This window comes from Empidonax traillii, unplaced genomic scaffold (assembly GCF_003031625.1).
Source record: "Empidonax traillii isolate 1590-97213 ecotype Southwest subspecies unplaced genomic scaffold, ASM303162v1 scaffold1139:size213905, whole genome shotgun sequence".
NCBI classification, from domain to species: domain Eukaryota; kingdom Metazoa; phylum Chordata; class Aves; order Passeriformes; family Tyrannidae; genus Empidonax; species Empidonax traillii.
In genome coordinates, this window is record NW_020956332.1 from 56,843 (window position 1) to 82,898 (window position 26,056).

The 26,056-nt window shown below is 62.1% G+C and overlaps 2 protein-coding genes across 3 annotated transcripts; one reads left to right on the top strand and one right to left on the bottom strand.

Moving 5' to 3' along the window:
- The first annotated feature begins 3,140 nt into the window (after nt 1-3,140).
- LOXL3 (lysyl oxidase like 3) lies at nt 3,141-17,982 on the top strand. 2 transcript variants are annotated; one of them, XM_027905303.1, is made up of 16 exons: nt 3,141-3,826; nt 6,969-7,290; nt 8,203-8,366; nt 8,744-8,955; nt 9,436-9,489; nt 11,956-12,015; nt 12,282-12,501; nt 12,954-13,134; nt 13,421-13,575; nt 14,293-14,466; nt 15,018-15,180; nt 15,471-15,714; nt 16,259-16,374; nt 16,514-16,650; nt 17,070-17,181; nt 17,386-17,982. In XM_027905303.1, exons 1-16 carry the CDS (start codon nt 3,806-3,808, stop codon nt 17,457-17,459), a joined length of 2,409 nt encoding a protein of 802 aa, XP_027761104.1. In that variant the 5' UTR covers nt 3,141-3,805; the 3' UTR covers nt 17,460-17,982. The 2 variants fall into 2 exon arrangements, with proteins under 2 accessions (XP_027761104.1, XP_027761103.1); XM_027905302.1 differs by lacking the exons at nt 9,436-9,489; nt 11,956-12,015.
- A 1,711-nt stretch (nt 17,983-19,693) lies between these two features.
- HTRA2 (HtrA serine peptidase 2) lies at nt 19,694-25,740 on the bottom strand. The gene is made up of 8 exons (XM_027905284.1): nt 25,382-25,740; nt 24,577-24,781; nt 24,311-24,505; nt 24,077-24,109; nt 23,528-23,636; nt 22,705-22,774; nt 20,335-20,430; nt 19,694-20,043 (listed from the first exon to the last, which is right to left on the bottom strand). The coding sequence occupies exons 1-8, from the start codon at nt 25,738-25,740 to the stop codon at nt 19,878-19,880; spliced, it is 1,233 nt and encodes a 410-aa protein (XP_027761085.1). The 3' UTR covers nt 19,694-19,877.
- Nucleotides 25,741-26,056: the final 316 nt, after the last annotated feature.

The window sequence follows — 26,056 nt, forward strand, 5'->3', positions numbered from 1 at the left end:
CCCAACCGCGCACCAGCTCCACTCTCCGGGAAGGAGCTCCGGCTGCTGGCACTGTGCGCTCGCAGCCCCAGCCCTGTGCCGTGGGGTTTTCCTGCGGGATGGGATGCCTGGGTCTCCCCTATGGTCTGGGGGTTGCAGCCCACCTAGGACAGGCAGGATGGCCAAGAGGAGGCATCTGTCCAGGCATCCCACTGCAGCCTCTGGAAAAGGGCTACCAGGGGCGCACCATTTCTGGAGGTTCCCTTCCTTTGCCCTCCGGAGCCAGGTGATCCCATCCCGGGGTGAAGAGGGGGCTGGGGTTGCCAAGAGCCCGGGGGGAACGGCTGGCAGCCCCCTCGTGCCCCCCTCCTCGCGACCGGTCGGCCCCCGAGGCTCCGTCCCGGGGGGCCGGGGCCGGCCCTGGAGCGGAGCCCAGACGGGGCGGGGGCCGCGGTCGGACCGGCCCCATCCCTGGGCGGCAGGTCAGGGGCCCACGCCCCGTTCTGGCCGTACCGGCTGCGGGGCCGGGGCCGCTCGGCGCGGGTCGGGGCGGCGCGGGCGGCCCCGGACACGGGCACGGCGCGGGGCGGGCCGGGGCGGAGCAGGGCGGCACGGAGCGAAACTGCTCGGGGCTGCACGGTACGGCTCTGCTCGGCACGGGACGGCTCGGTTCGGCACAACTCAACACGTCTTGGCACGGCTTGGGTCGGCACGGCTCGGTACGGCTCGGCTCGGTGCGGCTCGGCTCGGCACGGCTCGGTACGGCTCGGCCCGGGCCGCCGGCACTCGGCCGGACGCTGTCGCTCGGTGCTGCTGCGCAGCCTGCGGGGACCAGAGGTCCCGCCCGGGGCCGCCGGCAGGACCGGCCCGGCGCCGGCGGGGAGCGCGGCTGTCACGGGAGCGGCGGGGGCTGAGGCGCGCGGGGCCCGGGCGCATCGGGGGTGTCCTTGGTGCGGGTGGCCGGTCTCACTGCTCCAAAGCCCCGGTGGTCAGAGCGTGTTTATGCCGTCCCCGTGGGTGCTGCCTGTGCTGTGGTGCTGGGACATGCCGTGGGTCATGCCCGTGCCCCGTGGGCAGGGTGACTGGGTGCGGGCAGCGCGTATGTCCCGCGGTAAGGGGCGCCCGGCAGATCCGGAGCTTTGTGTGTGCCGCCTCGGGGCTGTACCACACCCCAGTTGTGCTGTGTGTGGGCTGCGGGAGGCCCGTGGGCCGAGCTGCTGGTTACAGGGGCCGGTGGAGACTCGGGAATATCATGAAGACCGAACTTGCTGTAGCTGTTGGAAGGGAGGATGGATAGAGGGATGTGAGGCAGGAGGGCTGGCGCGGCTGGAGGGATGATTCTCTCTTCACTGCTGGTCTTGAGTCTTCTCAGCTGCTCTCAAGGGAACCCGCAGCTAAGCCAACCCCCTGTCTCTAGCAGGTCCAGGCAAGCTGGCTCCCTGCTTCAGTGTGCCTGGGACCCTTGACCCACCACCCACACTGCAGTCCTCAGACCCACTGCCCCGCCTCTGCCCCGTCAGGGCTGTCCAGACTTCAGGCTGATGACTGATGTCTGCGAATTCCTCTGGGATCTTTCCCTCCTGTCTGTAGCTGGTCCCTCCCAGGGCTGCCCCTCTGGAGCCCAGGGCAGCTCAGAGCAGAGTGGGCAGAGCTGAGGGCCCTGCCATGTCCTGAGGAGGCTGGCTGGGGGTAGGAGCTGCAAGGAGCTGTACTGTGACCTGCCCTGGCAGAACACTGGGGCATCAGGTAGCCCAGAGGGGCTGGACCTGGAGATGCCAAGAGAAGAGAAGTACAGCCCCAGCCCCACACAGTGCTCTGCCCCCACTGACACCTGAAAGCCAGTGTCCTTTCCTCAGCAGGATCCCTGTCCCTGCTTGGGATGGGGGCACACAGTGGGTGATGGGGCAGGAGCCCTGCTTCCAGGGCAGTGAGGTGCAGCGAGCTCCCAGCCAGCGGGAGGTGACGCCAAGCTTGCCGGAGTGGCCAGGTTTCTGTGGTGACCCTGGGCTGTGACCCTGGGCTGCCCCCCGGTGCTTCTGAGACCAGTTTGTTTGTGGCATCCTGCTCCCCTCCAGACCTTGGCAGTGTTGACCCTGGAGCTTTGATCCAGCAAGGCCCTGCAGGCAGGGAGCCAGCAGGTCCCCTCCTGAGCGGGGTAAGGATGTCGGGTCTCCCCTGTTTCATGCAGACATGCTCATAGCATCCCAGGGCTGCTGGGAAGCAGGAAGAACGAAGCAGGCTCATCCAGGCAGCTGGATTGCGAAAGGCCCAGCTCTGGTCTGTGCGTGCCGGGGCCTTGGGGAGAAGGGGAGGGATGGAGTGCTGAAGCCATGGGACTCATCAGACCTTCTCCTGCCCTGAGTGCTGGGGACGTGACCTCATGCTCTGAGGGATGTCCTGGCACAGGCCTCAACAGAGTGTGACTCTGTCACCCCTTAACGTTCCCAAGGAAGGATAAACAGAAAGCTTCCTCCCCCTTGTGTTGGCGGGTTTCCCAGGTCCTTGGTCACTTGTGCTGCTCTTCTCCCAGTCCTCCCATTTGTCAGTGCCTGGGATGTTCCATGTTGCCGTGCATGCATCCAAGGCTGCTGCTGAGTGAGCACATTCCTCTCAGGCCAAGATGTCTGGCCCTTCCCTACTGCTGTGTCTTGGGATGTCATCCCCATGCCGCAGGGATGCCCGGTGCTGATCAAATATGCGGACTTGCCCAGGGACCTGCTTCACCAGGGGCTGCCTCTTCCCGAGATCCATTCACTGGGGTTTTGCTGGGGCAGACTAACGTCCCTACCTGTGCCTAGTGAGTGCCAAATGACAAACCCCATTTGAACAGTCCTTGGGAACTTGCAGTCCCCTCTGGGCCCCGGGCATCCCCGCTTGGCACTGCTTACCCTGCCAGCCCCTGTGCAGGACACCTGGGGGAGCAGAGTGATGGTGGGGTCAGTGCCTGGCCATGAGGGCTGCAGGCCCTAGCAGGGTGACTGTCTGGGGGGGCATGGGAGCTGCCGTCACTCATTGGGTCAGGCAGAGCCAGCGGGCTGGCATGGGAGCAGGGAGAGCAGTGCTGTGGCTCCTGCTGCCCTCTGGGGCTGCCCTCTGCTCCAAAGGGTCCACGTGCCCGTGCCAGCCTCAGCAGCTCAGGGCTGAGGTTGAGGGGCGAAGGGAACCCTGGGGTTTTGCCTCTGCAGGGCTCTTGGACACCCTGCCACTAGTGCCAGCTGTGCCTCGGGCTGGGGGATGTGGCTCGGACCCTGTGCACACCCAGCTGGGACATTCCTGAGGTTTCCTGGGCAGTGGCAGGGATCTGGGCTGCTTCCCGGCTCCCACGCCCAGTGCTCACTCCAGCCAGCCCATCCTCCCGAGCCCTTTCCCCTTGCAATGGAGTGCTGCTGTGCATCTGTGCCCAGGGCAGCACGCTGAGCATGGCACAGCACAAGCCCTGGCCCAAGAGGAGACTGTCCCTGGCTGGAGTGGGCAGCTGGCAGCGGGATGGTTGGGGTGCTGGGGTGGGCTCCCCATCCAGAGCAGCAGGCAGGACCGGAGCAAAGCCTGCCAGCGGAGCAAGCAGCCGGGCAATGTCACACAGCTGGAGAGGAGCAAACGCACAACTTGTGCCTCTGAAAATGGAAAAAGTGATGTGGACAAAGAGAGCCCTGTTAGCCTGACTGCCCGGGACACAGAAACGGAGCGTGTTCAGAGAGGGAGGTGGTACAGAAACGGGGGAGAAGCCGTGCTGTGCTGCAGGGAGCTCACTCAGCTCCGCCCAGCCCAGCAGCTGTCCTGGGCCGGGCACGCCAAGGGCTTTGGCCTGCACAGACCTGAGCAGGGCATGTCACTGGGAAACTCCGAGGTGAGTGGCAGAGCTGAGGTGCCAGGGCAGAGGAAGTGCAGTGGGGATGAGGGACACCGGGGCCTGAGCAGAGTTGAACTTGGACCTGGGAAAAGAAATTAGAGACCCTGGAGGTTACGCTGCTAAGTCTCAGTGGGGACTCGGTGCTTTGCTGCACAAAACCCAAGCACTTTCTCAGGTGCCGCGTTCTGGTCTCTGGTCCTACATGCTTTGCTCCTCAGTGCACAGGCTTAAATTTTCCTTGTAGCCAAGGATATAGGCTGTACGATGCTGCATTACTGGGCTGTCCAGGTCTGTCCCTGTCCCCATCCCTGCTCCCTGCCCCATTTCTATCTCTGCAATCTGTACCAGGAGGGGACTTTTTTCATCCTCCTGGCTGTTTTGCTTTGAAAAACATGTGATCCTCACCAGAAAGCCCACGGAATAGTGACTTCCCCACATTTTATTTCCAGCTGGTGACCAGTCTTAATCCACTTAGCAGAAGGTGCACTGATTTTGTTGAGTGCTAATTATTCCTTAAAAGGTGGTGCAAGATGAATTGAATGTCTTCCAGTCTCAGCCTGTTATATCAACACAGTTACTCCAATTAACTGAACCTGTGATCTCATGAAAGGCCATTCCCACTTCCTGACAGGGGCTATTTCTGCCAAACTGTGGAGAATGGCATTAATTGTGCTGCTGTCCTTTAGGGTTGTACTGACCCCATTGTGCAACAGCCTGGTGACTGCCCACAGCCACAGCAGAGCATCCTGCTCACTCAGGGCAAGAGCCAGGGAAGCTCCAGTTCTTGTGTGCTTGCAGCTTTCCCCATGTCACTAGGTGACAGTTGGCACTGAGGGGGCCCAGATTTGTGTGTCAGGATAGCTCTGAGGGTTTACAATGCTTCCTTTGGGCAGGGCAATGTCCCCTTGGTGACCGATGGCCGGAATAAGAAGTTTTGTTACTTCTATGAGTGGTAAACTCATCTCTTTGCTGCTTTCCAGGTCATATGGAGATGAGGATGGAGTGTTCCCATCCCATACCCAGAAACCCCCTTTCCTAAGCTGCTAGCAGGGCTAGGATTGCTCTTTACACCCCCCCCCCCCTTCCTCCTGCCAGGACAGGCTGGGCAAAAGGCTCAGCAGAGCGTTTCCCTGCTGCCTTCCCACAAATGCTTCCTGCTGGGCTCTGCTGTTCTCGTGGTGCCGGAGCAGGCAGCAGAGGTGCTGGTAGCCCAGAGCTGGCTCCCACCAACCCCAGGGGCCCTGGCTGCTTGGGACAGTGCGTGCTCCTGCCTGTGCCATGTCCCCACCAGCTCTGTGGTGTCCCCTGTGCTCCAGCTGCGATAGAGGAGAGAGCCAGACCCATGTTGATGTGATTGCACTGAGGGGGCTGCTGTGCTTCATAGAATCATAGGGCCTGTAGGGCTGGAAAAGACCTCCAAGATCATCAAGTCCAACCTTTTACCTTGTCAGCTACACTAAGCACTAAGTGCTTAGTCATTCCCACTTTTGTGTCTGGCGTAGAACTGGACCAGTGGTGCCGGTCCTTGTTACTACTTGTTATCTCTACCTTAGCATCTCTGCAGACATCAGGTGCTCATCCCAAGGGACTTGCTGCTCCAGGTGGCACCTCTGATGTGGTGTGTGCCCAAAGGGGCAGGCAGGCAGGCAGCAGAGCTGGGCCCTGTGGGGGCTTCTGTTGGTGCGATGGGCATGGAAAAGGGGCTGGCACTGGGCACAATCCTGGTTCATCCCTGCCTTGGCCCAGGAGGCATTCCCAGAGGCTGGAGTAGGGACCAGGCCCCCATCATCTGGAAAAGTGAACAGAGCAGGAACAGGGCTGATTCCTCTCTAGGAACCCTGCCCTGGAGGTTGGTGGGGTGGTGGGGCAACCATGCCAGTCTCCAGCCCTGTGTGGGTGGCCAGGGTGACGGTGAGGACCTGTAGGGACTACGCTGTCTGGGGGGAACTCCCTGACTCCCTCACTCTGAGGATCCCTCCCCAGACTGGCATGTGGGAAGTGAGAGGAGAGCAGGGGATGAAGCCGTGAAGGGAAGCATGCTGTCACCATGGGGGGGGTCTGCGGGAAGAGTCCCTGTGGCACAGCCCCAACTGGGAGCATTGTCGGGGTTTGAATTTGTTTTCCTTCCTCTGTGATGCTGTGACTAAACATGGGAATTTTAAATCACCCTGGGAAAGCTAGACCTTGTGCTTTTTAATATTGTCTAACAACAAACAGGGTATATGTGAATGTGGTGGGCAGGATCTGTGCTTGGGGTGATGTGGGGCACAGAAACCTCCTGCTGGGGGTCTGTCTTAGGGGGATTTGGGGGGATGTGCTTTCCCGCTGTGGAAGTGACTGGCTGGAAGGGTGGCGTGGAGCTGCAGTGGTAGGAGGAGGGGGGGTGGCCATGCTGGTGGTCTTGGGTGAGCACTGGTCTGAGCTTGCTGACACCACCTGTGCAGAAATGCTGCTCCTGGGCTATGGGATCCCGGGGAATGCTGCACTGGGAAGGGAGGGTAGCTCACAGAGAAGGGTTTTCACTATTGTTTGTGATGGGACTGGTGTAGGAATACCACATCTCCCTCAGGTATTCAGGGAACCACAGATATTGGTGGAGTAATGGAGAAAGGCAGCACAGAGGAATGTGAATGCTTTGGCTGCTTTACTCCTCACAGACAGTAAGAGCATGGACTGGAATCCTCTGGGCCAGCAGCCGTTCACTGCTCCTGCTGGATCGAGCTTCTGATTGGTCCAGCCAGACTTTCCCTGTGCCCTGTGACTGTTCCAGCTCCCTCAGCCCCAGCAGCTGATCCCCCCCCCTTCCATCCACCTCTTTCGGGGTGATGCACATCCCCGTACCTGTCTGCCCTCACTGCCCTTCAGCGCAGTGGATGCGAGCGGGCAGCACGGTGGGGGCTCACTAGTGGCTGTTGGCAGAGGGGGCCGGGGAGTGGGGGGTGCTGGGCAGAGCCCCTGGAAGCCCCAGGGGTGCAGGACTGGCGCAGGGGCTGTGTGCGGGGGCACCAGGCTGGCTCTGGAGGGACGAGGTGCATGGTGTGCGGGTGCTGGGCAGGAGGTTTAACCAGCAAAAGGCTGGATGGGGGGGCTGGTGTTCCAGCACAACATGCACGTGCCCTGACCCTCTGTGCCCCTGCAGAGCCACGCTGCCATGGGAGGCTGCGGCACGCGGGCATGGCGGGAGCTGCTAGTGCTGCTGGGCAGTGTGTGGCTGGGGGTGGGCAGCTCCCAGCCCACCCCCCTGGGCCCCACGCACACTCCTGGGCCCCAGCTGAAGTTTCGTCTGGCCGGTTACCCACGCAAGCACAACGAGGGCCGCGTCGAGGTCTTTTACAACGATGAGTGGGGCACCATCTGCGATGACGACTTCACGCTGGGCAACGCGCACGTGCTGTGCCGGCACCTCGGCTTTGTGGCTGCCACCGGCTGGGCCCACAGCGCCAAGTATGGCAAAGGCGTTGGTAAGAGTGGGGTGGTGGGCACAGCCCCCCGCCACTGCCTGGGCCGGGGTGTGTGCCCCAGCAGGTCTGCATGTGCTGCTGGTGGGTGGAGGTGGGGGGGGGCAGGGCCTGTGTTTGCCGAGTGCCCAGCACTGCATGTGTGCACATGTGTGTGTGTCCAAACGTGTGTGAGCACGTGTGCGTGTCCAAACGTGTGTGAGCACGTGTGTGTGTCCAAATGTGTGTGAGCACGTGTGTGTGTCCAAACGTGTGTGAGCACGTGTGTGTGTCCAAATGTGTGTGAGCACGTGTGCGTGTCCAAACGTGTGTGTGCACGTGTGTGTGTCCAAATGTGTGTGAGCACGTGTGTGTGTCCAAACGTGTGTGTGCACGTGTGTGTGTCCAAACGTGTGTGTGCACGTGTGTGTGTCCAAATGTGTGTGAGCACGTGTGTGTGTCCAAACGTGTGTGAGCACGTGTGTGTGTCCAAACGTGTGTGTGCATATGTGTGTGCATGTGTCTATGCACATGCAGAGTGGGCTGGGAACCACTGTATGTTTGAATATCAGCTGCTGTGCGGGTGTGGGGGGCTGTTGCGGGGCTGTGCGTGGCTTAGGGGGTGTCAGGTATGGTGGGTTCAGGTTGGTGTAGGCAGAGGTGTAGAGATGTAGCATGTGCAGGGCTGTTCAGAGCCCAAGACATGGGGTTTAATGCATGTTATGTGTGGCTCTATGACTGTCAGAGCAGCCCCTTGGGGAGCTGGAGACTCCTCATTTGCAGATCTCCCACCCAATGCTTTAGTTTTAGCATTTTCCTGGCCTCACCTTTGTGCTGAGGGAGGGCTATCCCAGTCCAGCTGTGCACCTCTGTGGTCCCTGGCTGTGCTCCTTGGGCAGCTTCCCTACTCCCTCACCCCTGGCCTGTGTCTGGCAGGGCGCATCTGGCTGGACAATGTGAACTGTGCTGGAGGAGAGAAGAGCATTGGGGACTGCAAACACCGGGGCTGGGGCAACAGCGACTGCAGCCACGAGGAAGATGCGGGTGTCATCTGCAAGGATGAGCGCATCCCAGGCTTCAAGGACTCCAATGTCATTGAGGTGAGGAAGCTGATGGCCAGGGTGGGTAGCACAACAACCCCACAGAGCATCCTGGATGGGTGCCTGGGTGTGGGTGCTCTGGGCACTCTCCCTCATGGTGCAGGATCCCAAGGTGACAGGAGGGTGGCACTGGCTTTTCTATTTGTGCTCCCCGGAGGTGCACCTGGGGACCCAGTGTGATGAGGGGCGTGGGGTACACAGGGTCAGGTGTGTACCCTGGCCACCCAAGGCCATTGGATGTGGCCATCAGGGCTGCAGCATCTGGCCATCGCTGTGCTTCACCTGTGACTGCATCCTTGGAGCATCCCTGCGAGCGGGCTGGCAGGAGCTGGGGCAGCAGGATGCAGTGTGAGCTGAGGCTGACCTGAGCCCTGCAGACAGAGCAGAGCCACGTGGAGGAGGTCCGCCTGCGGCCGGTGGTGTCCGGGGCCCGGCGGCAGCTGCCGGTGACAGAGGGCATCGTGGAGGTGCGCTACAAGGACGGCTGGGCACAGATTTGCGACGAGGGCTGGGACAGTCACAACAGCCGCGTCGTCTGTGGCATGATGGGTTTCCCGGCTGAGAAGAAGGTCAACAGGAACTTCTACAAGTGAGTGAGGCCAGCAGGGAGCCCATGGGGGTGGGGTGTTGGATAAGAGCTAGGGACGTGGGGCAGTGCTGGGGGGACAGTGGAGGCTGTGCTTTTTGGTATTGTGGATCCCTAGAATCCCTCCCATTCCTGCTGCTCTCCAGTCTGAGCACCAGCTGGCCATATGGGCACTCGCTAACCAAGCCAGGACTCCGTGGCATGGCTGGGGAGCTGCGGCTGCCCACCTGTCTCATGCACTACTGCACAGGCCGCTCCAAGAGGGCAGCTTTTGCTCTCTGGCAGTGATGCAACATCATTTCCCTCTGATGCGGAGTGTGGGAGTTCCCATCCCGAGGCGAGGTTTGCAGTCAAGACAGGCTGGGATACTGCAGCAGCACCATGGCCTGAGTGAGAGGCAGGGGCACACTGTCATGACGGTGCCCAGCGTGGTGCCTGGTGCTAGGTGTGCCCTGACCAAGCAGCTCTAGTGTTGCTCTGCAGGCGGCTGAAGCGAGCAGCCAGGATGAAGGGCCGGAGCCCGAGGCCAGGCAGCAGGTAAGGGGCTGGGGCGCCCCATCTGCTGAGCTGTGGCAGAGCTGGGCTGTCCAGCCCCACCGGTCTCTGCTGTCAGAATGGATCCTGGCACAAACAGATCCAGACGGAGCAGACCGAGGGCCTGGGCTGTGCTGGCCCAATAAGACAAATCCCACCCCACGGGACCTGCCTGTGCGTGCCGGCCTCCCCAGTTCCCCACAAGAGACAATCTCTCTCCCAGGCAGGCCATGCCTCAGGCAGAGCAGCCCCTGTCCTGCACACCAGGCTGGAGTCCTGACACTGTGTGAGCAGGGTGCCCTGGGAGTGGTGGAGAGGAGCTGGAGGCCTCGGAGCAGAGCTGTCTCTCCTGGTGGATGGGAGAGAGGGCTGTGGAAATGGGCTGCTTTCTGCAGGAAGCAGCGATGGGGAAGCTGGAAAGGCTGCACAGCTCTCCATTCCTTGTGGGGTGTGCTGGCAGGGGCACCAGAGCCCTTGCTCAGCAGTGCTGGGCACCAGTGTGATGGGCACAGTGTGGCAGGGCCTGTGCCAAGTGCCGCATCTGCTCGGGGTCTCTTGCATCCTCTGCCCACTTGATCTTGCTGGCTTTCTGCCAGACCAGGGGATAGTCTGGCTGCCTTTTCCCTCCATCCCTGAACCGTGCTGCTGGATTTGGTGGTGGGTGCAGTGAGCTGGAGCCCATTCTTTCGGGGCTATGGCACGGCACCTCTCCTGCCTGAGCCTGCTGCCACATGGACATGTTGCCCTGCCCCCAGCACGTGGCTTTGCTCCAGTCCCAACACCTTCCCTGGTGCCCTACAGCCATCACAAGCTCTTCATTGTGACCCTTCCCATGTCTGTGTCCCCAACAGCCATCCTCGCCAGCTCCTGCAGCTGCTGATGGGAATCCAGGCAGGATCATCCCCTGGGGTCTCCTCAAACTCCCACCTGCAGGTCCTGCTTTCTGCAGCGTGCTGTTTCCTGGATAGTTTGGTGCTGACTGCCCCTTTCTGAGTGAGCAGGTCCTTCCTCTGCAGCACTGGGCGAAATACTTTGTGACTGCGTGAGGTTGCCGTTGGCTCCTGACCCTCTGCCCGGAGCAGGAGCTGGTTCCTGGAAACCACACACTGCTTTGCAGGGCCTGATCAATTTTGGGCTGTGCAGCCACAGTTGTATGTGGGGCACAGGCTAATCCAGGCTGGAACAGACCTTGGGGAGTCCTGGTCCAACTCCCTGAGTGGAGCAGGGCTGGCTATGGGTCAGCCCAGGACTTTATCCAGTTGGTTTTTGAAATCTTCCAAGGATGGAGATCCTGCAGCCCTGTGGCCTCTGCTCCAATGCAATACAACCCTCTTTGGGAAAGGTTTTCCTTACCCCAAGCCTGAACCCTGTGTTTCCAGTCATGCCTGTTTTCTCTTGTGTTCTTCCCTCCACACTGGAAGAGCCAGGCTCTGGCTCCCTGGCAGCCCCTCACATGGGGGTCGACTGCTGCAGTGTCCCTGACCCACAGCAGGCCCGGCTGGAGTGGCCCCGTGCCCCCCTCCCCTGCCACCCCGCCGTCCTGCTGCTCCCCCCGGTGCTTATGCTGTGTACATAACACCTTCTTGTCCTGGGGACCCAGAACAGGGTGCAGGATCCAGATGTGGTTTCCTGAATGTGAATGGGCTGATGCCCTCCAGCCATCTGAATTCCAGTTCCTGACAGGCCCATGCTGTGTCATGGGCTGTGCAGGCTGACACCCGCCTGTGGGGCCAGCAGCCAGGCTTGATTTTGCCTGCTCCCTGAGGGTATCAGTCCCCTGCCCTGCTTTGGGCCATTTTGCTCTTCATTCCTAGTGGGCTCTGGGGTTTTGGCTCTGCTCTCTGAGGGAAGCAAAGCATTTGAGGAAGTTGGGACCGCATCTACACCATGTGTGCACTGGGCCCTGGGCAGCCTCCTCTTCCCAGAGGAAAGCTTGGCCACAGCTTGGCCTGTGCCCAGACCACTCCCTCCACTGTTTCTTGCCAGGCTGCAGCCTCTGTGGCCCCAGGATGAGCACTCACCGCCTGTGCCACTTGCTTGGTGCTGCTTGCCAGGTGTCCTGCTCCCCGGGGGCACAGCGCAGTGACGGGTGTCTGTTGTCTGGATGAGGACACAGAGACACCTCACTCGCACCTGACAGATCAAAGAGTGGCTGCTGATGTTTGATCTTTTGCCGTGTGACAAGGCAGTGCGGGATGTGGCTGCATGCAGCACGGTTTCCTGGTGGAATTTGTGCAGGAAACTGCATCATTGCTGCAGAGGGCAGCTGTATCGCACTGCTGGCAGCACATGATGCTGTTGCACCCATGTGTGACACGAAGGGGATGCACATGAGTCTCCCTGGGGGCCAAGGTGCCCAGTTCAGCCCCCAGTGAAGCCAGTGCAGGCCATGCTCCCTGTGTCACTGCTGCTGGCAGAGGTGACAGCCGGAGGCTCCAGGCTCCGTGATGATTGTTTTCTGTTTTCCAGGCTGGCCTCCAAATCTCAGCCTAAACAAAAGCGCAGGGAGGACATAGGGCCCAAGAAGAGGTAAATGGCTCCACCAGAGAGCCTGAGAGCCAAGAGCCCCGTGCAGTCCCACCAGAGCTGTGTGTGTCCCTGTGTGTGTTCCCGTGCTGCTGGGGATGTGGGACAGGCTGTTGGTGAGGGGTGGGTGCCTGGCCAGCACTACATGTCACCCTGGAGGCAGCAAAAGTGGCACAGCCAGTGCACGCAGCCATAGGCAGGGTGGCTGGTGACACCTCCACTGCCACTGGCCTCACTGGCTGTGGCTCAGGTCTCCTTCCTCCTTGCAGGCTCTTCACGGAGCGGCAGCAGCTCAACTACCGCCTGCACTCAGTGTCATGCACGGGGACAGAGGTGCATCTCTCCATGTGCACCTTCGAGTTCTACCGAGGCAACGCCTCGGCCGCCTGTGGGGCCGGGATGCCCGCCGTCGTCAGCTGCCTGCCTGGGTCCATCTTCGCTGCTGGGAATGCCCACAAGAAGAGACAACGCCAGCAGCAGCAGGGCCAGGTGAGCCCCATGGAGGGGACAACAAGTCCTGTGGTGGCTCAGAGCCAGACACTGCCCCATGCCTGGGCTCTGTCCTAGGCTGTACCCCAGAGTGGGTGTGCAGGTCGCTGGGTGATTGGCTCCAGAGCAGGAGGTGGGGCTGGTGTCCTGTCCCTGTTCATCCCAGGAGTCACGGCCAGCCCTGCGTTGTACCGTGCTGTGCTGTGCCGTGCCATGCCGTGCCATCAGCACCGTGCCGTTCTGTGCAGGGCCACGCTGGCTGTGCTGTGCCACGCTGTGCCATCAGCACCGTGCCATTCTGTGCAGGGCCACGCTGGCTGTGCTGTGCCACGCTGTGCCATCAGCACCGTGCCATTCTGTGCAGGGCCACGCTGGCTGTGCTGTGCCACGCTGTGCCATCAGCACCACACCGCTTGCATTGTCCCACACCACCCTGTGCCCACTCCCCACAGCCCCGGATCCGGCTGAAGGGCGGCGCAAGGGTCGGCGAGGGCCGTGTCGAGGTGCTCAAGAGCAGCGAGTGGGGCACGATCTGCGACGACCGTTGGAACCTGCTGTCGGCCAGCGTGGTGTGCCGCGAGCTGGGCTTCGGCAGCGCCAAGGAGGCCCTCACCGGCGCACGCATGGGCCAAGGTGAGGGTGCCGGGCCAGAGGGGCCAGGCATCCCCTCCTGGGTCTGTGGATAAGGCACTTGTCTGGGCTCTGCTGGGCTGGGAGGAGCCACGGCTGGGCTTGTCCTGTGGGCACTGGGCTGCTGGGTGCATGTGGAGCACGGCCCCTCAACTGCCCTGCCCAGGGCAGCAGCTATGGAGGCTTGAGTGCATCAACTCTCTCTTGGGCATGCTGAGCAGCTGTGGGGACAGGGAGGCCCTGGCCATCCCCACCTCAATGGGTCCTGAGTCCTGCTGACCCCTGGCAGGGATGGGACCCATCCACCTTAACGAGGTGCAGTGCCAGGGCACCGAGAAGTCTCTCTGGAGCTGCCCCTTCAGGAACATCACACGGGAGGACTGCAAGCACACGGAGGACGCGGCCGTCCGCTGCAACATCCCCTACATGGGCTACGAGAACCTGGTGCGCACCACAGGGGGCTCTTGGCAGTGGGACCCTGGAGCGGGGAGCTGGGGGAGGCCCATGGGATCCACTTTAGAGGGGCCACTCATCTCTCCTCTGCACTCCATACATTTCTCCCTGCCCTGGGGTTTCAGGGATTTTGTGGGTGGGAGTCCCAACCACCCCTGTGGGGGAGGGGTGTTGGAGGGGATGCTGCAGCAGACTGTGGGCACTGTGAGGGGTGATGTGGGGCAGCTGCTCCCTGCTGCTCTCCCTGCTGCGAGCCTGTGCCCGCTCCCCAGCAGAAATATCAGAAAAAAATGTGGCCACCCAAGAGAGATCTTTTACCTATGATGAAACGAGCAAATGAAGCTGTCTGTTCTCATTTGCCCTGGCCCATCGTTTCATCCAGTTTGAGCTTTTTAATGATTTTTAACTCTCTCATATCTGTCATTTCTGAAATGATGCCATTTCAAAATGAACTTTTTTCCCTGCTATGTTGAGACAATTCCCAAACTCACAATTCCTTTTCCCCAAATCTGCCAGTTTCAGCGAGTTCCCTGCTGCCCAAAGCTGTGCGTTGCTCTGCTCACTTCCTGTCTGTTCCCTCCCTACGTGCCTGAAGCCCCTGGCCCAAGGCCCGTCAGGCACCACAGCATAGCCCTGGCTGCGTCACTGCATCAGTCCTGGGAGCATCGCCCATAATGGTGATGATGCTGCCACTGCCTTTCTCTGCAGATTCGGCTGAGCGGGGGCCGGAGCCGCTTCGAGGGGCGGGTCGAGGTGGCGGTGGGGGCTGGCGACGGGGACCAGCCCCGCTGGGGTCTGGTCTGCGGTGAAGGCTGGGGTACGCTGGAGGCGATGGTGGCCTGTCGCCAGCTGGGTCTGGGATTCGCTAACCACGGCTTACAAGTAGGTGCCAGCACCAGCTTGGCCAGGGCAGCCAGCAGCCACCACCACTGCTCAAGGGGCTGGGGACAGGGACGGACGGGGCTGGGGACGGGCGGGAGGTGGGACGCACGGGGTGCCTGCTCACGGCCCCAGGCCATCCCCGCAGATCCGCCTGGCCGGCGGGAGGACAGCATTCGAGGGCCGCGTGGAGGTGAAGCGAGGCAGTAAGTGGGGCACGGTCTGCAGCGATGGCTGGACCACAAAGGAGGCCATGGTAGCCTGTCGTCAGCTCGACCTGGGCTACTCCCTGCATGCAGTGACGGTAGGTGCCAGCGGGGAGGCTCCCGGCAATGCCCTGGTGAGCACAGACACCGGCGCTTCCTGGACAGCTGTGGGGCTGTCTGGGGACAGAGGCACACGGCCACCCTGTGCTGCAGGACAGGACCCTTGTGGGTGGGCTGGGGCGTGGGCAGGGCTGCGCGTGGTGGAGGTCTGGCTGCAGCCTGGGCGTGAGCAAATCGGGGCAACCTGGCCACCAGTTGTGCCACCCACCCTGCCTCGCCCCTCCTCAGGAGACATGGTACTGGGACGCCAGCAATGTGACGGAGATGGTCATGAGCGGGGTGAAGTGCGCTGGCCACGAGATGTCCCTGAGCCATTGCCAGCACCACGGCGCCAGCCTGAGCTGCAGGAACACGGGCACGCGCTTTGCCGCAGGCGTCATCTGCTCTGAGAGTGAGCGGCCACGGGGGCTGCAGGCGGGGGGTGCTGTGGGCAATGGGAGCTGTGAGTGGTGGGGTCTGGGGGCACTGGGGGCTGTGGACGACAGTGCTGTGGGGGCAGGGGCTGCAGCTAAAGAGGCTGTAGGCAGTGGAGTTTGCATATGGAGGGGCAGCAGGGTCAACCTGTCCCCAGCAGATGGGGGGGCTGCATCCTCCCCAGCCAGCTCAGTCCTGCCAGAGCTGGGCACTGCCCTGTCCCTGCTGAGCAGTGGGGCCTGTCTCAGAACAGCTGCCTTTCCCCAGCTGCCTCGGACCTGCTGCTGCACGCACCGCTGGTGCAGGAGACGGCCTACATCGAGGACCGGCCGCTGCACATGCTGTACTGCGCCGCCGAGGAGAACTGCCTCTCCAGCTCTGCCCGCCTGGCCAACTGGCCCTATGGGCACCGCCGCCTGCTCCGCTTCTCCTCCCAGATCCACAACCACGGCCGTGCCGACTTCCGCCCCAAGGCCGGCCGGCACTCCTGGGTCTGGCACGAGTGCCACCGGTGCGTGTGCGGCACAGGCAGAGACGGGCATGAGCAGGGACAGCTGGGGCGGGGAGAGGGTGATGGTGCTGCTGCAATGGGCTGAGTGAGGGTGAGGGGGATGCTGGGCAGGGGTGACACTGAGAGAGGGTGGCACTGTGTGTGACACCGAGTGAGGGCAATGCTGGGTGAGGCTGACGCTGAGTGAGGCACCATTGCTGTCCCTCGTTTGGCTCAGGACTGTCCCTGAAGGAGCAGTTGTTGGGGCTGGAGGCCCCATAGATGGCAGGGACAGGGCTGTAGGCTGGACCCTGTGGCTGAGCCCTCTGCTTGCCAGGGCCATCTGGCTGGGGACAGTTGTGTCTGCTCCCAGGGCAGGACAGAGCTCTCCCCAAATTCACAGTGCTATGGGCTCAGAGCAGGGGCTGGGGGACCTTCCTGGTGGTGAGGGACCAGGTCCTCACTTGGCTGGTGTGGGGGGCTGACACAGGGCAGGGCAAGTCTCCCATCTGCCCTGGGGGTCCCTGCCTCTGCCAGGCTCCAGTCAGCAGGCTCCCTCCCGCAGGCACTACCACAGCATGGACATCTTCACCCACTACGACATCCTGACCCCAAACGGCACCAAAGTGGCTGAGGGACACAAGGCCAGCTTCTGCCTGGAGGACACCGAGTGCGAGGAAGGTGAGTGACACCGGGCCCTGCAGCATTGTCCCTGCCTGTGTCCCTGTCACAAGGCTGCTGGGGCCGGATTGAGTGGGCATCACAGGGGATACAGAGGGGGGCTGCAGCACGGATGAGCTGCATCTCCTCCTGCCTGCAGACGTGGCCAAGCGGTACGAGTGTGCCAACTTCGGGGAGCAGGGCATCACTGTGGGCTGCTGGGACCTGTACCGGCACGACATCGACTGCCAGTGGATCGACATCACTGATGTTAAGCCAGGCAACTACATCCTGCAGGTGCTGGACCTGAGCCACCCCGGCCCTTCCTGCCACCCTACCACGTACACCCCCACCCTCTGCCCCTGCACCCCAGATCTTCACATGCCCCCACAACCTGGTCCTCTCTCCCAGTGGAACTGGGGGGGTTGGCAGGTATTCTGCTGTAGGACAGTGCCTGTCCTCATGCCCACAGACATGCAGGGCTGCTCAGACAGGCTTCTGCATGAGTTTTCCAGCTCTGAGCAGTGCTGCTCATGGTGCACAGGGACAGAGCCACCTCAGCACAGTGGCTCCTCGTAGCCCTCAGCACATGCAGGGCAGCTGGGGAGACACATCCTGTGGGGCTGGGGCACAGAGGTCATGCCCTGGGCACAGCTCCACCGAGGCTGGGAAGGTGTGGGACAGAGGGCTGTGCCCTCACTGTCAGTGCCCCACAGGTTGTGATCAACCCCAACTTCGAGGTGGCAGAAAGTGACTTCACCAACAACGCCATGAAATGCAACTGCAAGTACGACGGGCACCGCATCTGGGTGCACAGCTGCCACATTGGTAACACCCGGGACACGGCCCAGGGGCGAGGGCACGCGGGCAGGGGTGCCCTGGGAGAAGGGTAGCGAGATGGCTGCAAGAGGCAGTGGGGATGGGGGTGGGCAGGGGCTGGGGCCCTAGGGGCAGCTCTCGTGGCAGGGGAGGTGCTGGCAGGGCAGGTGACCTGCAGCACCAGAGCTGACAGCTCTTTCCCTCTGCCCACAGGAGATGCACTCAGCGAGGAGGCCAACAAGCGGTTTGAGCATTACCCAGGTCAGCTCAACAACCAGATTTCATAGGGTCCCAGACCCAGAGAGATGGGCATCTCCCTCCCTCACCCCGTATGGGTAGGAGGAAGCCCCTGGGGGCCAGCGGGGAGGCCTCATGCCCAGCACTGTTGCTGCTGCTGCTGGGGATTGCCCAGGACTCACCATCGGCTGCCCTTCCCCACCTCGGGGAGCTGGTGCTGGAGGTGGCTCCAACACCTGCACCTCCCAGCCTGGGGCTGCCACCCCAACCACTGGCCAGAAAACCGTGCCCACGTTCCCTGGGCTGTGGCACATGGGTACGGTCTGGAAGGTCCTGCACCCCCCACCACTCCAGTCCTTCCCATTCCAGCTGCACCCCACCTCCTGCTCCTCCCTTCAGCCCTGGTTCCTGTCACTCCACATCCCTCCCCACAGCTCAATCCCTGTGCCCCTCCGAGGACCCACCCTCCATGCAGGGACCCATTCCCCTGCCTGGCCTCAGGAGCCTCTGGTCCCCAGGGATGGTGAGAGTGCCCCTGCTTGCAGCACTGCCCAGGGGCAGCTCATACCCCATCTCTCAACCGTAATTTTATTTTCTCTATAAAGTTGTTAGTTCTATTTCCCAGTGGCTGCTGGCACTTCTCTGCCCCGCGTGGCGCAGCTCATGCTGCAGGGCTGGTTGGCACGCTCTGGCACAGAGCGTGGGAGCATCCCCTGGCCAACCCCTGCACCCACCTTGGGTGGTGGATTGAGGCTGTTCCCCCATCCACACAGTGCAGGCCCCACACCAGTCCCCTGCCTGCATCCCCCTCAACCAGGTTCCCCCACTCTGGGAGATACCCAAGTGGGTGAGAGGAAGGAGCCAGCAGCAGCCCCACGGCATCACAACAGGGGGAACTGAAGGGCCACCCTGGCACAGCTGGGGTGGGGTGAAGTGCTGTTCCCCTGCACCAGATCCAGGGCAAATGTTATCGAGCAGAAATCCCACCCTGGGGCTGCGACCCACAAGGACTGGGGGCTCGTGACAGAGGGGCTGCCTTGACTTGCGTGGGAGCACAGCCTGGCAGGGCCAAGACATGCTGGGCAGGGACACTTGGACATGACACAAGGGCCAAGGGAGGCAAGGCCCAGCTCTCATACCTCAGCCCAGTGCTCTGGTCGTGCCTGCAGCACACGAGTTGTAGGGACATCAGGCGCTGCCCCCGAGCCCAGGAGGAGGAGGAGGAGAGGGGCAGGCCTCGGCTGGGGCCCTGGAACGCGCTGCGGTCAGCGCAGCCGGAGCAGCTATGCCAGACATGCTGTGATTTCCCCCACGCCAGCGGCGCTGGCCGGGGCAGCGAATTCCTCCGGCGAGTCCGGGGCTGCTGAAAGGACGTCTGTTCTCAGGGCGGGGAAGTGGGGGGGGCAGGAGCAGAGCCGGCCCTCACCGAATCGCCCTGGAGGAACTGTGCTTCTTTCATCTCCCAGAAGAACAGCTGGGGCCCAGGAGCCCCATCACGGGCAGGGCCTGGCCCGACACCCGCATTCCTGCCATCACACTGGGCCGGACACGGCCGTTCCAGGCTGTCCTCGCCGCAGAGCCGCTGCCTCCCGTTTCCGTGGGAGCAGAGGGGGGCTCTTCCAGGAAGGCGAGAAACGGCTGGAACTGCTCCTTCCCAGAAGGGCCAGCCAGGCAGCTGCACAACACAGGGATGGGCCCAGCTGTCCCCAGGGGCTGGGTGTGTGTGGGAGCGGACACTGGGCTGCAGTGGGACAGGCAGAGCGACAGCCCAGCTTCCACCCTTGGCCCTCCTGAACGTCAGGGTCAGGGGTCGCTGCCTTGGCCATGGTGAAGTCCACCATCAACACCCCTTTTGCCATGGCCTGGAACGCTGCTGCATGGGAGGGGGCGTGGGCACAGACCTCGAGCACTCACGGAGCTCCCAGCAGAAGCAATGTGACCAGATGAACATGGCACAGCCACAGCAACATGGAGCAGCTTGGCTGCACTCCAGGGAGGAACTGCTGGTCCCAGAGACACCCCTGGGCCACTCTCACCCACAGAGAGGCTGCACAACGCTTGACAGCTGCCAGCCTGGTACAGATGGAGGAGTCAGATCCCAGCTGTGGGGGTACTGAGCGGGTGACAGGACACCACTAATGCCGAGGAGGTCCCTGGAGGCACAGACAGCTCCTCTCCAGCCGGGAGGTCTTGTGTGAGGACTGACAGGAGGGGCAGGGTCCCACGCAGCCTGGCTTCCACCAGGCAACTCCTGCTGTTGTGGGAAGGTGATGTGGCACGGGGGGCCCCTAGAAAAGTGCTTTATTTTGAGTACAGAGGGAAACTGCCGCACCACAAGTCACCCAAGCACCAGGCCGGGCCCCTCTCCTGGCTCCTTCCAGCCTTGCATGAGCTCTCAGGCCCTTCCTGGCTGGCACAGACACAGCTCAGTCCTGCTCTCAGCACCGGTCAGCACCGGGCGGTCCCCGCTACTCCGTCACTTCAGGCACGACACTCACCAGCAGCGTGTCGTGGCCGCGGCGCACCAGCATGGCCAGGCTCTGCTGCGTCCGCACCGCCTCGTACACGTCCTCGGCGCGCCGCGACGCCGTCCCATTGATCTCCAGCACCACGTCACCGGCCTTCAGCCCAGCCCTGCGGGGAGAACACGGATGGAGCACAAAGTAGGCGAAGCAGCCACTCAGCTTCATCAGCCCTGAAGGACGGAGGGGCAGGCACAGGAGCCTCGGGCCATAGCACCAGGTGTTCCTCCAGCCACACTGGTACCTCAGCCAATGGGACAACCAGCCTGGGCAAGGGTGCTCAGGTGGTTTCTGCTGCAAGGCCCAAGCCCTCCTGCCCTGGAGCAAAACACCTGGAGCTAAACACATCCCCCCTTGGCAGAGCTGCTCCTTCACACACCCCAAGGCACAGGGCAGCACTTACTGATGGGCCGGGGAGCCGATGATCACCTTGTGGATCAGCACACCGTAGGACACGTCAGGGAAGCTGGGGTCACGCAGCTTCAGCTCCGCCAGGATGCTGCAGAGTGGAAACCGGCATAAGGGATGGAGCTGGAGGTAGAGCAGGGCTCCCACCCCACACCAGCTGCACAGGCTCAGAGACTAGACACAAAACCTCCTCTCCTGCATCCCTGCACACTGCTGAGTACGAGCACAGCTGCCAGCCCCAAACACCACCACCCTCCTGTCAAAACAAGAGGACAAGAGTCCCAGTGGCACCAGGAGAGCTGGAAACCACTGGAGCAGCTGCCATCTGGATCAGAGCTGTGGTGATGCATGTCTCCACATCACATCGCCCTTCCCAGTGTCAGACCCACCCCTCTCCTGCTACAGTTTTCCTTCTCAGTGGGCAGGACACACAACACAAGCTGTGCTCCTCTTCCTGCCAGACCTGTCACCAGAGCTCTACCCATGTCTCTCCTCTGGAGTCTAGAGACTAATTCCAGTTCCTCCAACTTTCTCACAGATTTTAAGTTTTCTAAACCAAGCTTAAACGCTGCATCTCTCACAGCTCCCCTTTGGACTCTCCCCAGTAGCTTCTCACCCCTCCCGAACGCATCCAGAAGTGGATGCAGCACTCCAGCTGGATCTCTCCAGAGTGGAAAACAGCAGTCTTCCTTCAAACACTGCAGCAGCTCTGATCCCTGCAGCCTCAGACACTCACAATCTCTGCCCAGCTCTGCTCCCACCAGGTCTCTGCTCAGCCAGTCAGGGCTCTCCATATGGCAGTGGTCCATGCAGAGCTCTACTGCACTGTCCCACAGCTCAGTGCAAGCTGCCATCCCTTCCTGATTTCACACAGTGGAGGTGTGAAGGGGCCTCTCGAGATCATCTTGCCTGACCCCCCTGCTCCAGCAGGCTCAGTCAGGGCAGGTTGCCCAGGACTGTGTCCAGCTGGCTTTTGAGGATCTCCAAGGACTCTCCAGACAATGTGTGCCAGGCTCTGACCACCCTCCTCACAGTAAAAAAAGTGATTTCTTGTGTCCAGATGGAGCATCACGTGTCTCTGTGGCCTCTGCCTCTTGTCCTGCCCCTGGGTACTACTGAGAGAAGAACAGGGTCTGTGCCTCGGATTGTGCCCAACACGGAGCTTCCTCTTCCTGTGCCAGGGAAAGGTTCTGGCCTTTGCAATGAGCGTGTTCAGACCAGTCATCCTTTTCCAAGGCAAGCAACCCCTTGTTGGAAGACCTTCCCACTGGACACAAAGAAGGCTCACAGTCAGGTGGTTTCCCTGGACCGGCTCACTGGCTGTGCAGAAGCTGGACCCGCTTCCCAGGAGCCATGTCCGAGGCATTTCACGCTGCTTCCTCACAGATCCTGTCCTGCAGCGTGGCCAGGGAAGCAGGAGGAGGCTGGGCTCCCACATTCCTCGGGTTCTGCTGAGTACCAGCACCATCTACTGGGCACCCACTGGGGCTGCCGGCAGTGCTGGCTGTGCCCCCCCCACCCCCCTCAGGGGGCACAGAGCACTCGCTCCTCCCTTTGAGGCCAGGCAGGAGCCCCAGAGGCTGCTCATGGTGCCCGGGGGTGCAGGCAGCCCACAGACCCAACCAGTGCACAGGAGTAACAAGAGCTTTAGGAGGGCAGAGCTGCCCAGCATGGCACAACACAAGCCCCAGCAACGTGCTGAGCCCCATGAGGCAGCTGAAGGTCCCTTTAAGGTGGCTGCAAAAGTCAAGGAATGGGAGCAGCTGCTGTCCTTAAGAACTACTCCCAGAGGTGAGAGTGCACGTCCTGTTCGCTCCTGACATTGGTCCTTCATGGAATCACAGAATTGTTTGGGTTGGAGAAGATATTTAAGATCAAATCCAACTGCTCCCCCCCAGAACTGCCAAGGCCACCACTGACCATGTCCCCAAGTGCCACATCCACAGGGCTGTTAAATCCCATCCTCCAGGGATCGGGTCTCCCCCCCTGCCCTGGGCAGCTCTGCCAGGGCTGGACTGCCCTTTCCAGGAAAGAATTTTCCCAGTATCCAACCCGAACCTCCCCTGTCACAGCCTGAGGCTTTTTCCCATCCCCTGTCGCTTGTTCCCTGGGAGCAGAGCCCAACCCCCACCTGGCTACACCCCTCCTGTTAGGGAGCTGTAGAGAGCCAGAAGGTCCCCCCACAAGCCTGGTTAGACCAGTCTGGAGTCTAACCCCAACCTGAGCACAAAGAGATTCGGGACTGAAAGCTTAAGCTGTGGAGACAATCCTCCCAAAACCAGGCACCTTTGGTTAGTTGGGAAGATCCCATTACACCCCTGCCCCAACAGGACCAGTCTTTTGGCCCTGAGCTCAGGACGGGCACCTGGGAGTGAGGGTCAGCATCATCACCCCGATGTACCGGCGCTTCGTCTCTGCGTTGCCAAACCAAGAGCCTGCTGAAGGAAAGGACACGGAATGTCATGGCTGGAAAACAGAGACACGCTCAGAATAGTGCTGGGATGAGCTCCACAGCCCTCAGAGCAGGCAGTGTGTGCAGAGTCATTCCCAGTCCCCACAATAGGTCAGTCCAGCTCTTGGTACCAGTGAAAGTGTTAGTGTTACAGCACTTTGCACTGACTTTGCTTCCCCAGTTTGTCAGTTTTTGACTGAGAATGCCCCTCCCTGGCATCACAGGAGAACCAGACAGAAGTCTGCCTTAAATAATTCTCACACACAGAGGCACAGAAAGAGGCAACATTCCATATGGCCAAATGAAAGACTTGCCCTCTACGCTACCACTGAATCCTGCACCTGCACTTCCTCCGCTGCACACCAGACGCAGCAGACCTGGGTTCCAGGTTACCTCTCCCTGTTGGAACACCAACAGAAGCTTCACTCATTTCCCATGTGTTAAGATCTAATGAAAAGTAGCAATGAACCAAAAGTAGGATCCTCATGTACCCCTGAGGACACAGGTTACTTGGGACACTTGATCTGCAGCAGAGGGAGGCAGCTGTGGGCAGGGCAGCAGCAGCAGCACAGCTTTCCAGTGGTACAAGGGAGTTTTATGACAGATGGGACTCCAAAGGCTCCTTTTCCTGCTCTCCTTGTCATTATCTGGAAGAAGGGCTTGGAGCCCAGCTGTGCCAGAGTTTCCCTCTCTCATCTTCCTCCCCCAGCACCCGAGCAGGGAGGCTCCCACTTACTCTTGCGCTGCTCCTCCCTTTGCAGGAACTTCCGGAGCCGGTCAGAGGGGATGGCAAAGGAGATGCCTGATGTCACCTTCATGGTGTTCACCCCAATCACCTCGCCATCCTGCAGGGAAAGGGCACTGGGATACCCAGCCTGGATCACTTGGAGAGCAGGGGAACTACTGCACCAGCCTGAGGTCCCAGCTGTGTGCCCACCCCTTCCCAGGCTGCTGCTCCTGTGTCCTGCCTGACCCTGCCAAGGTTGGGCAGGGGCCAGGGGCTGCCCCAGGCAGGCCCAGCCCCTCACTCTGCCCCACCAGCACCAGCCACGCCTCACCAGGCAGGGCTCAGCTCCTCCAGAGTTCCATCTGCTCTGTCTCCCTCAGATGCTGCGCAGGGTTCCCATGCCAGGCTGAATCGTCCTCCTCCTCCTCACAGGGAACCTGGAGGACTCACAGGCCCTCCCTCCCAGCACCCACGAGCACTCCCATAGAGGGACACAGAGCAAGGGGCACACAGCACATCTCTGCCCCAGCCAGCAAGGGAACAAGGAGCAGGACTCACCAGGTTGACAAGGGGGCCCCCGGAGTTCCCAAACTGCGGCAGAGGAGAGAGAGCGAGCAGACCATGAGAGCCCCATCCTGCATGGCAGCAACAGCAGGCCAATCCCAGGAACTGGGTCAGGCCGATCCCAGCGTGCCTGGGTGTCCGGCCAGAACCCCCTCAGCTCCCTGCGCTCCGTGTGAGCCCCCTCCTCCCCCCAGCACCCACAGCCTTGCCCAGCTCCCACGCCCTTACGTCAATGGCGGCGTCGGTCTGGATGTACTCCATGTCGGAGGCAGCGAGGCCCAGCTCGCGGCTGCCGCGCTGCGCTGAGCTCACGATGCCCGAGGTGATGGTGTTCTGCAGCGCAAAGGGGCTGCCCATGGCCACCACGAACTCGCCCTGCCGCACCTCGGCCGAGCGGCCCAGCGGCAGCGTGGGCAGCGGGTGCTGTGGGGAGCGGGACTGTGAGCGTGGGGGATGAAGGGAGGGTGCCCCCGTCCCCACGCTGCGACACACACCTTGGGCTTGATCTTGATGGTGGCGATGTCGGCCACCTGGTCCACGTCCTGCACCACGGCGTCGTACTGCTCGCCGCTCGCCAGCTTCACCCGCACGCGCCTCCGGTTCGCTACCACGTGCGCGTTGGTGACGATGAGCCCATCTGGGGACACCAGGAACCCCGAGCCGTTGGAGATGGGCACGTCCCGGCCCAGAAAGGGGTGCCTGCAAGAGGGGCCCGGGTCAGGAGGGGGGACAGGGACCCTGGGGTGTCCGGTGGGGAGTCTGGGGAGGTCAGGTGGGGCCACACAGATGGGTAGGGCTGAGAAGCAGCGGGGAACAGCAAGGATGTCCGGGCAGCAGCCTTTCCCCTCGTGAGGTAGAGGGTGTGACACTGGGAACAGGTGTGACCAGGCTGGAGAGCAGAGCTGCTGCCCTGAGATGTTCCAAGATGCCGGAGGTGCTAGATGGCAAGAACATTATGGAGTGCAAAGGGAAATAAATGCAAAGTAGTGCTCCTGAGGCAGAGTGATAGGGCAGCCTGGAAGGCAGCTCTGCTGGACGGTCCTGAAGGACAAGGAGGTGGCAGCGGCGTGTGGCAGCTGTGTGACCCCGTGGCGTGTCCCCGCGTGCCAGTTGCGTGCACGGGAAGCGGGGCCGGGTCGGTCTCTCCGGCGGCACTTGGGGGACCTCACTGGGACGCCGTGCCCGGTTCAGAGACACAGGCCGGGGCGGCTGAAGGAAAGGCCAGCGGAGGCCGCGGAGCAGGGGCTGCATTGCGCTGGGAAGCGGGGGATCCCTCCCGGGGCCGCCCGGGACCGGCACCTGCCCACGATCTCCACGTAGACCAGCGCGGGCGCCGTTTTCTCCACCACGTCGGCGATGAAGTTGAAGGCGGCGCGGGGCGAGGCGGGCGGCGGAGCGGGCGGCGGGGCGGGCACGGCTGCGCTCAGCGCGGGCCGCTGGCGCTCCCGGGCCCACAGCAGCACCAGCGCCGCCGCCCCCGCGCCCACCGCCGCCGCCAGCGCCCGGCCCCGAGCGGGGGCCGGCGGAGAAAGGGGAGGGGGTGGTGGCGGAGGAGGCTCAGCAGCCCCAGTGAGCGCTCGGCACCAGTTCAACGCTACCGGCGGCAGCGGCACCCGCAGGACCCGCAGAACCCGCACCCTCCGCGCCGCCGCCGCCATGCTGCCGCCGCCGAGCGGAAACCCCGCCCCGCCGGGACACGGCCCGGCCGCGGGGCACGCCGGGAGCTGTAGTCCTGGGGCGGGCCCTGGCAGGAGCTGCCCTCCGCCGCGAGGCACGCCGGGAGCTGTAGTGCCCTTGCGATTTGTGGGCTCACCGCCAGCGAGAGGTGCCGGTAACCGGTGACGCCGGCGGAGTATACGGAGCGAGGCGGTCCCACGGTCAGAGCCGCTGGTCGGACCCGCCGGAGTGGCGGCTAGAGTGAGGGAGAGGGGGCGCGCGGTGCAGGCTGGGCAGGCGAGGCGCTCCCATCGCGCC

Excerpts from the sequence above, each read along its gene's own strand:
- LOXL3 (XM_027905303.1), top strand. The coding sequence starts at position 3,806 with ATGTCACTGGGAAACTCCGAG. Across the intron at positions 13,135-13,420 it reads CGGCGCACGCATGGGCCAAG|GGATGGGACCCATCCACCTT; the intron begins GTGAGGGTGCCG and ends GACCCCTGGCAG. Across the intron at positions 16,651-17,069 it reads CAGGCAACTACATCCTGCAG|GTTGTGATCAACCCCAACTT; the intron begins GTGCTGGACCTG and ends AGTGCCCCACAG.
- HTRA2 (XM_027905284.1), bottom strand. The coding sequence starts at position 25,740 with ATGGCGGCGGCGGCGCGGAGGGTGCGGGTTCTGCGGGTCCTGCGGGTG. Across the intron at positions 22,775-23,527 it reads AAGGGAGGAGCAGCGCAAGA|GCTCTTGGTTTGGCAACGCA; the intron begins GTAAGTGGGAGC and ends TTCCTTCAGCAG. Across the intron at positions 20,044-20,334 it reads ATCGGCTCCCCGGCCCATCA|GGCTGGGCTGAAGGCCGGTG; the intron begins GTAAGTGCTGCC and ends TTCTCCCCGCAG.